At 45.8% G+C, this 14658-nt stretch overlaps 1 protein-coding gene across 1 annotated transcript in view; it reads left to right on the forward strand.

The window, feature by feature from the left end:
* Positions 1–14658, forward strand: part of RGS6 (regulator of G protein signaling 6) — a 103279-nt gene that overhangs the window by 58344 nt on the left and 30277 nt on the right. Inside the window, 1 exon segment of the mRNA XM_086748871.1 lies at positions 8069–8255. Coding sequence (XP_086604997.1) covers positions 8069–8255 — 187 coding nt within the window.

Raw genomic sequence — 14658 nt, forward strand, 5'->3', positions numbered from 1 at the left:
TCTTAACTCTAACTCCAACTCTAACCCTGAAGTTCATTTTAGCGAAAGCAGCTCTCCTGCTGTGGAGACCAGGAGGTCCATGGAAGAGCTAGTGTATTGTTGTATCCTGCAGATACAACCAAACCATAACAGGTCCCACAACAGCAGAAGCAAATATACTATAGTGAGCTCTGAAAAACTGGGGTTCCCAGGATTATGCGTGAAACAGGGCTGGGGCAAACATTGGGATTAATGTTCAGGATCGCAGGCATTTAAATGCTAGCTTCATTGCTTGGTGCTGCAAAGTCCAAAGAAAATGGGAGAGGGCTTGTGCCAGCTGGAAGGGCAACCTGAACAGGTAGAGGTTGATACTCAGTGGCTCAGCTTATGTTTCAGACTCTTGCCTGCACATGAGAAACAACCAAATTTACTGCCACATTCATCCATTTGTGCAAAAGCAGGAAGATGGTGGTTACCAGGGTGGTTGACTTGTGTTCGGCAGCAGGGCCAGCTGCAGCCACTGGCCTGTGCTGAAGGTGAGGGTCTGAGTTGGTGTCAGGGTGCCAGTCTGTGCTCTTATGTGTGGGATCCTTAGCCTTGCTCCTTCAGTGAGGTGCAGCAGGTCAGAGGCACTTCATGAATACCTGCAATGGTCCCCACCTGTGCTTTCCCCTGGTTAGTCCTGGAGACACGGAAGGATCCAGCAGTAATGTAATTTGGCTGCCCTACATATGGTGGTATCCAGTAAAAAACACTTTTTAAATGGAGTCTGAATTAACTGCAGAGGCTTTGTTGTGGTGCTCTGGTGCCGTCTCAGCACATGGATGGGCACAGGAACCAGTTCTCCTGCTTTCTTTGGGGCAGTCCCGTTCCAGTAGGCCCAGTGATCGTTGGCAGAGACAGAGAGGAGCTTGCGGTTTCACTGGCAGAGCTGTGCCTGCTCCTGGGACCAGGAAATCTGCTGTCAGCTGAGTGTGCGTTCAGTCGGGACTTGTGCCTTTGCTGGTAGTGAGCGGGTTTGATGTTGTTCTTAGTTTACACCAGCTTAGAACTTGATTGCACAGCCTTTAGGTTTATGTTGTGTTGATTTTTTTTCACTAGAAAATCAAATACATTAGTAAAGCATGTGACCAATTGCCACTCTAGTGCAGTCTGCTAGCCTGCGAGATCTGAAAGGGAAATTCCGTAGAAAATGACTTTAAGTGACATTGGAACTGACCATTGTATTTATCAGATTTGCCTGTCCAGGGAGAAATACAGAAAGCATGGTAACAGCAAAACAGTGAAAAATCAATGCACTTTTGTGTTTCTTATTTTTAAAAACCTGAAAGATAACTTGTAAGACAGACAAGAGAATGTTACTAAATTTCATAAATGAGTTTGAAATTTATTGCTGAACAGGTACTGTACTTGTACATGCCTACTGCACTTACGTACAGTTGTGCTTATTGGCAATTAAATTGTAGTGAAGTGCGAAGTTAATATACTGTGTAGAAATACTCCTCAAACGGGTTTTCTGAAGTACATCTGGGGTTGCGCTAATGAAATCCAGCAAGTTTTATGACTAGCAGGTGTCCCCCAGGTTCATCCTACTCAGAAAAATGCAGAAGGTTTCATTATGAGAAGGCAAGCATGTGCCTTCCTCAGTCGATCGGAGCTGCTCCTCCTGTGTGTGTGTGTGTGTTCTCTTTGATTTTGAGGTGGCTTGTAGTGAAGGGAGGCTGTGAATCAGTGGGCTGGGATAGGCAGGTTACATCCCGCATCCTTTATGGAAAGCACTGGTATCATTAGTTAATATGGGAACACTGCTAGCATTCTTACGGTATCATTGTGGTGGTATTGGCTGATGTGGTATCATTATTATCTAGTTGGATCAGTATTAGCAAGCCTGCTTAAAGCTTTAAATAACAACAGGACATAAAGGCAGAAGTATTGATGAAGAAAACTGGGGTAGGATGGATTGTTAGCAGTGGTGCTAGAGAGCAGAAGGTGGCTCGCTAGGTTTCAGGTGTGGCAGAGAAAGCTCCTGAATTCTCATTAAGAGTGTGTAGCAGAAAGGAAAGCAACTGCTGGATGCTTAAATGTGCAAGCAAAATTTAAGTTATACCCAATGGTAAGTTTGGGATCTGTCTCACCTAAGTTAGCAGCTTTGAAGCACATGCTCCCTTCTGTGTCATCCAGGCTCCCTTTAGAGTGAGAGGAGAGAGGCTGAAGTGGAGTCAGTGAATCACTCTCAAAGGATTTCTATCAGCTTTAAGTGAAACAAAATTACAAATTACACTGTAAAGTGCCTGTCTCTCATCTGTGAGCTTGGAGAGGCTGATTCAAATGAGTTTCTGCACAGCAGACAGCTACAGTTGGGTGAGATGCATCCCGCCCAAACCCTGGGAAGCTGTAAGGAACTTTCTGAGGGCACACCTTGCTAGAAGAATTATATTTGTGGGTATCTTTTAAGGACTCTTTTCCCAGTAACTATCTTGAGATGTGAGAACTGTTGCAGCAGGGACGTATTCTCTCTGGGGAACGTCTGTATGATCTTTGTTAGCACTGGCAGGAGTCCTGTAGGCCACTGTGTTTTCCTCAAGGCCAATCTGAGAAAGTGAATGTTGGAAAACCTAGAAATTCCTGGTAAGTGCTAGAAAAGAGATTTCATGAAGTGTGCAATAAAGAATGCCTTGAAATGAAGGTAATTCAGTGGTACAGCAAGGGGACCAAATTCTGCTCTTATACCCAGCGGTCCAAGTCCCAGATCAGGGGATTGATTGTGGTGAGGTATTTCCATATCTTCCTAGCTGAGAAAAATTGGTCCCGGTGGGGGTCTCGAGTGAGGCATTGCTGGAGATAGCAGCAGACTAGGCTCGGTGACCTCCCAGGTCTCCTTCCAGCTGTGTTTCTGTGTTCTAATAAACTTGCAGGATCATGTCCACCAGTCTCCTGGGCTTGGCTGAGCCCTGTAACTTATTTATTTACTGGCGGTCCATTATTTATGTGAGAGCAGGAAAGCCAGTCAGTTGGGTATTTTTCTCTCTGTTTTTATTTTAACTCTTTTTCTTGCTCTTTTCTTTCTCCTCTCTGTCGCTATCTTTCATCTACAATTTGTTTTGACTCTGATTTTTGAAGTACCCAAAATACAGCCGACAAAATGCCAAGCTTAAATTAAAAAAAAAAAAAGGCCAACAGAGAGCTGTTATACATTTTTTATGACATGGAAATCTCCTGAGACATCTCAAGATTACTGAGATGTTCATCTAACTGGTGAATTGATTCCCCCCCCCCCTCCAAACTTCAAAGAGTGTCAGCTGGAAAGAGAAACAACTAAGTGGGAATATAGGACATGGGAATTTTACCCGAAGGGAAAGGAGAGTGCACACCTGTTTACAGATCTAAATAGGGAACACATGATGCTTTATAGGAATGTGCTGTGAAGCTCGCAATGCATTTTGTGGGTTATTGTGAACATATGTTGAAAATCGAGTTATTCAGAAAATAATTTTACCTGCAGAAAGTGTTTATATCTTATGTGACCCTTAATGGCTGAAACTTGTTGCCAATTTTTTTTTCTAATTTTCATCAGGAAAGGAAAAGTTTGGGCGCTGAAGAGAGCAGATGCATTAAGCAAAACACACCCAAGCTCCTTCTTTCCTAAAATAAGGAAGTTTACACGGGAAGTTTCTGTCCACTCCCAAAGGGCAGAGAGGGCACAGTGCTGTGCATGTAGCGCTCGATCCTTGCTGTTCCCTGCGAGGGTCGCTGCCGGGGGGCTTTGGTGGGCGGGAGTGGGGGGGGTCACCCCGAAGGCGGCGGCGCGGCGGGGCTGGTCCCCGCCTGGCCAGCAGGGGGCGCCGCAGCTCCGCGGCGGGGCGGGCTGCGGGGCGGGAGGGGGCTGTGCGCGCCGCGCGGTGCCCGCCGGCGTTCGTCGGCGAACCGGTATCGTCTTCAGCGGCTGGCGCGCCGCCGGGTGCTGCCTGGCTGCGGGGAGACGCTTCCTGCCCCGGAAAAGTAAAAGGCGGCAGCGAAGAGGGACTTGGAGTCCGGCCGCGGGGTGTGCGGCTTGGGAGAGCAGAGAGGGGAACGCCGGACGGCGTGGGGGGCGGGGGGGCTGGGCGGTGGGAGCTGGCTCTCCACACCGGCTTGCGTGGAAATGCTGCGGTAGTGTCGGACCAGCGTTAGCACACCGCCTCCCTGCGGGCATCTGTCCCCAGCGTGCCCCACGGAGGGACACGTCGCTGCAGGTCTCAGCCACACCGGGCTCACCGTACCAAGGGTCTGGTTGTTGAGCAACTCAAAAAACGTAAACATTTCTCCTGCCTGAGATGCGTGTTGATTCATAGCTATTACTTTCATTCGTTCCCCCTCCCGGCTGTGATGTTACATGATGGATTTTTTCTCTTGGTGAAAGGAAGTGAGAACAAGACTGAGCACTGTGAGATGTGAGGTGCACCAGGTTCTCCCGTGGAGCTGCTGAGGCAAGGAGGGGAGTGTGCTTGTATCTCAGTGATCTTGCTGTCAAGCCAGGGGTATCATGTCCTCCCCGAAGATGGGGACACTACACTGTCCTTACGTTGATAGTCTCTCCTCAGTCTCTGCAGTCATCCACATTTTGTTTCTTGATCAGGTTTTTAAATTAGCTTCTGTTTTACAACATACCTCAGAAGCAGCCCCCTGTCCTTCCCTAGCAGTCCTTTCGCTGAGTCTGGGAACAGCAGCCCACAGTGACAGAACAGGCAGGGCGGCTGAGCTGGCACGCTGAGGCCCAGGAGCAATCTGCGCCTCACAGGGGCTGCCTAGGATAAAGCGCCATTATGGGATATCTCCTGCAAGTGACAGCAGCCTAATTACATGCTGGATGAGGCTGGAATGGTTTATGCCTCTGACAACAGTTTAGAACACCATATTATCAGCCTTCTCCAGATCTTACATGCTGTTTTATAAAGGGCAAAGAACCTGTGATCAATGCTACTCTTCCCTTGGTGCAGACAGTCCCTGTGCCAGTCCTGCTCTGCTTATAGGGCACCTGGGGAGAGGATGCATGAGGACGTCTCCTCCTCCTCTGCCCTGCACAAGAGGTGTCCACTGAAGATCTGCCTCCCAGAGAAAGGAGGGACGCAATGCGGGATCATCTCCTGGCTCCTCCCGAGTGTGGGGCTGGGCTTGCGCTTCAGAAATTGCAGGACTGACTCAGGGAGTGCATTTGCACTTTATAATTAAGCACAAATTCCTGCGCAGCCATCATGTGCCTGATCTTTTCCTAGGCACAAGTACCCACTTCTCTCTTTTAAGCGCTGTATAAATCCCCCAGGAAGCCCTGCTTATGCATTGGCTTCAGGATGATTCCTCATGGCAGAGAATTTGCCTTTAAGTCGAGGCTGTGGGGCTGGGTACCCCTCTTTGATGTTCCTCGATTTTCAGATACCAGCTATAGTAAGTAGCTTTGAAATTTTTACCAAGACAAAACTCCCCTTTGCCTTGAAGAGGACATCCAGCCGTGGGCATGAATTCACAATTGCTTGCAGTAAAAAGAGCTTGTTCTTGTTAGTGTCAGGTTGGTCTGGTTGGTTAGTTTTCAGATTGAGCCAAATGGTTATTAAAATGGATGGTGCTCCTGTTCTGGCAAGCTGTCACTTTGCAGCACGCCTGGTTCTCTCATGAGCGTTCTTTCTCAGCCCGCCTCCCCAGCTCCAGAAGCAAAAGATAAGCCAGCAGAAAATGTTCTCTCTAGCCAAGTGTTTGTCTGAAGTGTCCCAGCTATTCTGGAATGATTAGCATCTTTTCTCTTTATATCTTTTCTGCATTCACATGTTCCCATTCCATCTGAAATTGAATGATAAAATGATAAAGTCACATTGTTGCACTGTGAGTACCACCCTTTACTCTCTGCATGCATGTGATAAGTGGGGGTGTCACTTATGGTTCAAATAACAAGGTAGGACATTAGGCACATTTCACATCTTAGAGGTGAAAAAGGGCCAACCACACACACCCCTCCGCCAACCCGAGTACTCTATTTTGGTTTATAAAACCAGATGTCACTGTGTGAACACTACCAGTAAGAGACTCTGCAGGGACTGGTATAGTGTCTGAGCGTACCCTAGACAGCCTCCCAGGGAGCAGGGAAAACCGTATGAAGGAATATGATCAAGTGATTTGTGTGAGTGAGGGCTGTGGCATTAGTCCCCGTGCGTGCAGCAGTCCTGCAAACGCTGGAGCAGCACTGCAAAGGGCAGGCAGTCACTCTGCGAGTTACTGGTAGGGTCGGGCAGCACGTTCTGCCTAGATGGGGTCCTAGCCCAGTGACACAGCCTCCTGCTATCTCTCACAGGCTTCGTGGTTGGATTAGACTTCTTATTTGGGTGAGAGAGAGGGACAGTAGCAATGAGGGAGAGCACAAGATGGGACTGGCTTAGCAGCAGTGGGGCAAGAGACAAAAAATGTAGCTGCAAATGCAGCCCACTCATGATGGAGGCCTGGGTGCAGGGAGCATCCTCACCCCTCGTGCCTGCCTGAGGGACAGGCAACGAGGATTTAGACTGGCCTTGCATGCAACGTGGATGTATTTTTTTTTCCCCCAAATTGCTCATTTCCCTTTATTGTAGGTAGGGGACAAGGCTAAATGAGTTAGCAGCCTCATTTGATTATGATAACCCCAGTGTTTCTGGGGTGGTTAGGTACTGCATGCAGCTGATAAGGAAGCAAGGGACAAAAACAGCACAGGAATCACCGAGTTGCTGGCTCCTCCACCCATCAACAGAATTTTGGTTTGGGAGAGATTGTATCTTTCTCCTTCCACCATGGGGGAGCATTTGCCTTAGTAGCAGCAGGCTTGCACCATTGAATCATTTGGGGTAGGAAATCAGGCTTTCAGTTGAACTGTTTTATTTAGTAGTCTCCCATAATGAAAAGGGAGGGACGCAGGATTTTCTAACTTGTGCAGCTCTTGCAGATCCCCTCAAAAAGCAGCGACCCAGACAAACCCTGTTTTCACTGCATGGTGTGCAAGAGTGGGGCAGGACAGAGATGGCCAAGGTGAGCCCTACCCTCCTTGTCATCGCTGGGCCTTGGACTCCTTTGCCATGGGGTTAGGAAAAAGCTGGTTATGGCAGGTGACTGCAAAGATCCCTTCTGTGCCCTGTAGCCCTCGGTGCTCCGTACAGAGCACTGTTGTACCTGTTCAGCTGGGCTGCAGGACCTGGGTACCCTGGGCAGAGGTCTCAGGGGATATCTTATTGCTAGAAGGTAGAGTTGACCATAACAAAAGGCTACTGGAGGCCATGCATCTTGTGAATCAATCACCTGAAAGAGCATATTTCTGTCAACAGTAAATAAAACGAGCACCAGCAACAAAATACCCTTTTTTTCTTTAACTAGGGTAAAAGACAATGCACGTCACTCTTGTAAAAGTATTCCGCGGCCTTTGGTTTCACGGATCAATATGTGGATTATGCCCTTAGCCATCAAAGACATGATCTTCTCAATGTTTATGAACTTATTTTAGTCTGTAAGTGTGGTCCAGTCAAGAAAATATCCCTGTAAAATTGGAGTATTGCCATGACAAGATTCATCTCTTCCCATGGCATCCATCTGAATGCTGGTCAGTCTAAAGGAGGAAAAAAAAAAAAAGATTTATCTAAGTGCCATTGCTACAACTTCACCCTGGAAATGGTATGAATATTAAGTTTGTTGTGCATTTTACATCCCCTCCAGAGAACTGATCCTGCAGGCAGGAATGACCAGGAGATTGCAGCCGGGCTGTGGGCGGCAGAACCTGCTCCCCTCCTCCAGCTGCATCAGCTCTGGAGGTTTCCTGTTTGCGTGCCTAATGTCACACTTCTGCAGAGGCGGTTTGAATAAGGACATATTGCTTCTTAAAGTCGCTGTTCTGATCTTAGCCGCAGTGTAAGGGTTTCTTGTAAAGTATATCACACCTTCCCCTGAAATCATGCTAAATGGAGAGTCTTCTGTGAATTCAGCTAGAGGCGGGGTCAGGCTCTACATCTGTGCTTTGGGACTCTGCCTGGGGCTTATCCACAAAGTCTTATCTAGATTTCTTTCTTTATCTCTTTTCTCTCCTTTTAATTTTTGCCTAGTACAGGTTTTGGTTGGCTGTCCAAGATCTCAAGAAACGACCTCTACAGGACGTAACCACCAGAGTGGAGGAAATCTGGCAAGAGTTTCTAGCTCCTGGGGCCCAAAGTGCTATCAACCTGGATTCCCACAGCTATGAGAAAACAAGCCAAAATGTCAAAGACCCGGGGAGATACACATATGAAGATGCACAGGTTTGTTTCTGATTTTATTGGACTACTGCTAATTAAACTCTAAGTTTTACTGTGATACTCCACTATCACATTGTCACTGCTCACTTGTAAGAAAAAGGAGAGGCACAGTTGGAAGTGACTTTGAGGATATCTCTTCAAGCTGAGTAAATGATATTTTCTTTGAATCTATCAGTTATAAGAGGCTAATGCTCCTCTGGGAACAAATGTTCCAAAATTTACAAGTCTGGAAGGCACAGTGAGCTGGAGCCATGGCTCAGAGAAAGCAAAGATGAAAGAGTGCTATAAAGTTCAGTTTGACTGTCTGTACTCCCTGGCACCAAAGTCTATCGTATTTACAGAATGGCTGATATCATATAAAAATCCTGGTTAGTACACTTTTGTAATTATTTATTTATTTGTAGCTAATTATATCCCCCCCCCACGCCAAACCCAAAATGCAGCAGCTTCCTCCAACGCAGCTAGAAACTTGTCCACCAGACAATACCTTGGAATAATGATAGGACAGCAGGCAATGCAGTGAGCTTAATCCCTCCCTCCTAAGGGCCCCAGATTTATCAGGGAAATTTTACAGATAAACTGTACACAGAAAATGCCTTTAGGAGAACAGATAATTAGAGAAAAACTGCTACAAGCAAGGATAAAGCTGCATAACCTTCTGAAAAAGTGAAAATGTCATTTTATAAAGGCTAAAAAGGAAAAAGGAAGAAAGGATCATTTGGCAAATATTACCAGGGACACAATTAAAAGATATTATCCTCATAATAATTTTTTATCAAAAGCATGTAGTAAAACCAACAGCAAATGAAAAGAATTCTTGTTCTTGTATTTTGTTTAAATTGGTGTTCAAAGGCAGTTCTTCAAAATACTCCACTAACAAAATACTTCCATCTCAGGGGAAATGTTGTGGACCACTTATACAAGGTTAGGCAATGAATTTTTCAAACTAGCATCAAATACTGTATTTTCCTGAATGCAATCTTGCTCCTTGGGGCCAGCATAGAAGGAATGTTTGCAAAGTTTCAAGGCAATCCCCTGTGAATATCAGGCAACTTAAATGATCTTTTAAAGCTGAGAGATACAGGAGTATGAAGAGATTCTGGCTAAGATGTTGGGTTTTGGGTTTTTTTTGTGGTTTTTTTTTTTTTTTTGCTTTGCAGTTACAGTGAGCAAGATCTGCAAATTTGCATTACCTGAAAAAAATGATGATGGCAAAATGCAGGCTAGAGCAGATAGGTGAATAATGGGGGAATTGATTAAATTGATAAGTAGAAGTACTGAGAAAAAGATAGATGTTTAGACAATGAGTATTTAATCAGAAGAAGACACAGAGGGTTTAGGCTTGAACTGATCAGTTCACAATGTAATTGCCATTCAAAAGGACTTGATGAAATCAAGCTGGAGCTCTTGCAGTTAGACTGCAATTTTAGCTCCTTGGGTTAATTTTATTTCAGAGGATTTTTATGCTGATGGATGTCGTCAACTCATCTGGTTTTGTTCATGGAAACAGACGTATGAGGTGAATGTAGACCTTCAGGCCCAGCTGTGATCCTCTTGGAGTCTGTGCCAAGAGAGGATAGAGCAATGTGGAAGGGGAATTCAATTACCTTATTGTGCAGTGGACTTCTGGTACCTCTCCAAAGGCCAAGCAAGCTGTTTCTGATTACTTGACCAGATATCTAGAGAAGGCCGTCTAACAAAAGCAGGGGGAAACAGGACACTGCTGAAGGGCGTAGAGTCCTGGTGGAGCTGGAGCAGTGTTGGCTGTACTGGCTCATCCTTGAGAGGGGACATTTTTGTTGCATGCCCACTTCACAGGAGCCAATGTAGGTCCCTCCAATGCGCTCTGAATCTCCCAGGTAATATCCTGGCATCTCTGCCAGGTCAGCCCTGCCACCTCGGGAGCCCTGTTGTCCACAAATCTGTGGCAGGTTGTAGCCTGGCTTCTTTATCTCAGCACGCTGGCACCAGGAGCCCATGAGAGCTCCCACACATCCCACATTCCTAGGGACTCAACCAGACACAACCAGTCAAAACACCCCACTGTGGGAGGGAAAATATCAATGTTGTCCTGTCCTGTGTAGCTTTAGCACAAAGAGGAAAATAACTGAAATGTCCTTGTGAATAAAGAACAAGAAAAAAAATTAGTTTACTGAACAGCGCATTCTTTGAATGCCTGCAGCTCTGAGACGCTAAGACTAAGGGGAAACAAAAGGGTTAGCTGAACAGAGAAAATTGAATTGCTGCTTCTGCAGTGGAAAAATAGGAGAAGGTGATGTGGCACTCTAGTTCTTACACTGGCCTGGTAGACCCGCAAAATGCCAATTCTGTATAAAAAGCACTGGGAATAAAAGTGTTGCTGTGCTTGGGAAGGGGAAGGTGTAGCAGCGCACAGTATACTTCAGGCTAGTGAATGCGTTACAACCATAAATTGAAAGCAAAGCATCATCTGTTATCAGGTGCTTAACAGCCTACGTGGATGTGCTTCTTTGCACAGCCTTGGCTGCCAGCCCCAAAGGGCTCTCCCAGATGCTACACAACCATCTGGTAAGACAACTGGCCTAGAAGAAAATAGGGAGAAGAGTGGATTCCCAACAAACATGCCTCTCACTTAAGATCTCTTCATCCAAAGGCCACTCATACTCTGAAGGCAAATGATTCCTCTATTTAATCTCAGCTCCAGATGTCCTCAAAGGGCTCCTAAGCCAAACCTGAATTTGATATGCATTTGTTATTTCACATAGAGCTCTCTCTGAGATGGGTTCGTGTATTACAGAAGCAAATGTTTGGCCATTTTCACATCTGTCTTACGATGTTTGCCCTGTTCTCTGTCCCTTGCTGCTGCTGTGCTCTGCAGTCCTGCACTGCTCCGGTTGCAGAGAGCCGCCTTCTCTTGCTGCATCTCCTGCCTGTGCCCTTACTCACCTTGTGCCCCACTTAGGCTGTGCCAGCTCGCCTGGGCTCTGAGCAGAGCATGCTGCGCTGGCTGAGCCTGTGCTCACCTTCCCCAGCCATCCAATTTGCTGTCAGTCCTCCATCCCTGAGGAGCACAGCCCCTGCTCCTCGCTCTGTCGTGATCGTCAGCTCTGCCAGCTATCTTGATCTGCAGCACCTTTTGTCATTTTAGTGCTGGGCCCCTCCAGAGGTGAGCCTACCAATTTAGCTGATTATTTTCTGCTCTTAAACAACTGTCCACTGAGTAAAATATTATGATTATCAAACCATTTTCACTGGGGAGTAAAGCAGCTTTTAATACAAGGGGCACCGTCAGGAAAGGTCAGTTCAATTAAACAGTGAACTACTTAGCAGGATGTAAGCTCCCACAGGAGTTATCAGCATCATTGAACAACCGATGTGGGGCCCTGCAATATGAAGCAGACACAGCCGGCTCTGGGAAGTAAATAGATTCGGGTCCATCTGAATGGCCTCTTTTGGCTAATGAAGCTGCTGACAGCCAAAGTAATTAATCTTTAACATGGGAACCCAGAGCTGTGAGTGTGACAATCATGGCTTATCTGTACAACATTATTTTTTTTCCCCCCACCTTCAAGCGTCTCCTTACATCCCCTGAAATGTCTTTCTGCCTTCAGCAAGTCTTTAATCCCTGCCTTAGTCCCTTGGCATTGGGAACTAGTATCACCAGAATGTGTTCTGTCTCCTGATAGTAATGTTTGCTTGTAGGGACATTTACTGGTAGGTTTCAGAGCCAGGTATACTAAAGTAAGGTAAGCCACGTAGTTTTCTTTGGAATTACTTTCCTGTTTGCTTTGTTTGTTTTTCTTCTTTAATAAACAAAATAGTTTTATATTGACATTCCTTTACCTGAACTAGTCAGCTGTTGTTTCTGTGAAGATAATTCAGGAAAATTCAGTTCTAATCCCAGCTCAGTTAGGGATTTTAACTGTGCTGTGCAGATCCTTGGCTAATTCCAGAGGAGATTTAGACCATAATACCAAACTGCAGGCTGCTCAAACCAGAAAGGTACCTGGCCCAGATTTGGGCCCAATTCATGCTTCTAGCTGTCCCATGTGTCGGTTCAATTTCTTGTGGACTGTGACAGAGATACGAATCCTCACAGGATTCATGAATGATCAGTCCTCAGTTTGCATACTGGTCCCATCAGGAAGCTGGGAGTGTTGACAAAACTTGATAGAATCCTGTTGAATTCAAAAACAAACTCCAAGTCTGGGTAAGGATCTCTTGGTAGAGGAATGTCCTTTTCTACCAAGAAGGGAAAGTGACTTTGTATTTTCAAGCATGCACAGGATGTGAAAGCAAGCATATAGAGCCATGTGTGCCTGGTGCTATTCAGTGGGCGTACAGAACCCTTTTGTAGGTCTTGAGCAAAATCACAGCATGGAAGGAAAACGTGAAAATAATCATTTATTGTGTATCTGTATCACCTTTCATGTAAAAACTTGAAGAAACATTATTCCTCGTTTCTTAAAGGTTCACTTAGTCAGCCCAGTTACATGCATGCTTGTAAAGGATGGTGACTAAAGATGGAGAATCCAAGTAACAGCAAAGCAGCTCTGGTTGGCAGTGCGAGCAGTCAGCAAGGGGACATGGGGCAGGTGCCCTCCCTTGAAGGAGGGCTCAAGTCCACCGGAGCCAGCACTAGTCAGAGATCTGGTGCTTGTGCTATAAGGAATTGAAAGCATGGCAGCATGCATCCACATGTATACATGGATGGTGCGTAGGCTTCCTGGAGGCTTTTGACAGCCTGGACCTTCCTGTGGAGGTTAGGGATTGCACGAGGACTTGACCTTTATTCTCTTCTCCTCCTTTGATTCTGATTCTATGGGACTGTAAGAGCAAATCCTTCCTTATAGTGCACTCTGGTTGCCTTCCCTGTATGTGGGTTACGGTGACTGTAGAAACAGCCTTCACGTGAAGCCTCACTATTACTGCATATTTGTTACACACACAAACAAAAATGCGAGATCTTTTCCAGGTGGATTTCACAAAGCAAGCTACAACCAAACAGAATCTGAAAACCAAGAGCCCCACAAATACACCCAGAAGAGCAATTAGGTGTCTGGAGTAAAAATGGGAAAGTGATGGTGAAGGCTTATGCTGGCGTGCCTGATGTTACACAAAGCAGGAAACAAAAGACTTGAAGCAGAGGTGTATGTAAGAGCAGATATTCAGTGTTATTACTTTTCCCAGATTTTTTTTTTTTAATGCACATATGCACCACACATCAGAGAGTACTTCTTTTATCCTTTGCATTTCATTTTCATTTGTGGTCTAGTGGTCATGTTATATGAAAAACGTCTAACATCCAGCCTTTGTCTTGCTGCTGCCTTTCTCTCTCTGAAGGTGTCAGGAATCAAATGAATGCCTAAGCTAACGCCCCTCTGTTACACATGGGCAGCAAAAGGGCTAGGAAGAGTCACAAGTGAGCTCTCTTCTTCCACATACAGTGACAGAAGAAAGCAGATCTCTCCAAATGAAAGATCACGTGAATGGGGTAACAAGAGCAGTCAGAATATTCCCACAGGACAATAGTCTGCCTGTTATGCACTGTGTTGATCCTACCATGCTGGCTGGAACCACATGCACAGCAATAACAGTGCCTCATGTGCCAGACATTTCCTAACTCAAAAAAAAAAATACCTTTAAATGGATTACATGGGAAAGTTTCTAGCTTGCTTAAAAATTGAGTTCAGTGCTCACACTCTGGGACTCTTGTGCCAGTAGTGTGCACTGTGCTTCTGGAACACAAGAAACAACTGCATGTCAAATCCAGAGCAAGCGCATTTCCTTGTTGTGTGAAAGTCAGGAACCAGCTGAAGCTGTTCTGTTTTTCCCAAGCAGGGAGTGAAAGTGCTTGCAAGTGCATCCCTTTCCACTGGAGAAGCCGAGACTCCACTGCTTATGGATGATGTGTCAATGTTCTTGCAGATGACTCAGTTCCACCCCTGCCAAACCCACATGCTGCAGGAACACTGCAGTCTAATTTTTTTTAAGGCTTTGTTATCTCTTAAAGTGTTCATCCTTCTGATTTAAAAAAAAATATATATATCCCTGGGGACATTTATTGGCAATGCATTTCCTGTCCTCCCCCTTCTCAGATCATAGCAGATACAAATATTGTGTGCTGTCTGGATGGGGTTCACCGGCAAACAAATGAAGATTTTGATATGCATTTCTAGCGTGGACTCCCAGGAGTCTGAGCTCAATCACTTAAAGGCAGTCCACGGTGATATAGCAGTAGGTGTTGATCAGATGTGGAAGGCTGTTTTATGTATCAGCATATATACTCTAGGCTGGCGGTCCTTATCTCAGTGGAGCCACCTTTGCTCAGAAGCTATATGCTGCTTGTTTCTGTAGGGCTGCATCCTGCTCAGTCACCATCTCCTATGGGACTCAGACTGCCCCAGTGTCACAGAATTTCATTTCT

Source organism: Chlamydotis macqueenii, chromosome 5 (assembly GCF_036417535.1).
Source record: "Chlamydotis macqueenii isolate bChlMac1 chromosome 5, bChlMac1.mat, whole genome shotgun sequence".
Lineage (NCBI taxonomy): Eukaryota > Metazoa > Chordata > Aves > Otidiformes > Otididae > Chlamydotis > Chlamydotis macqueenii.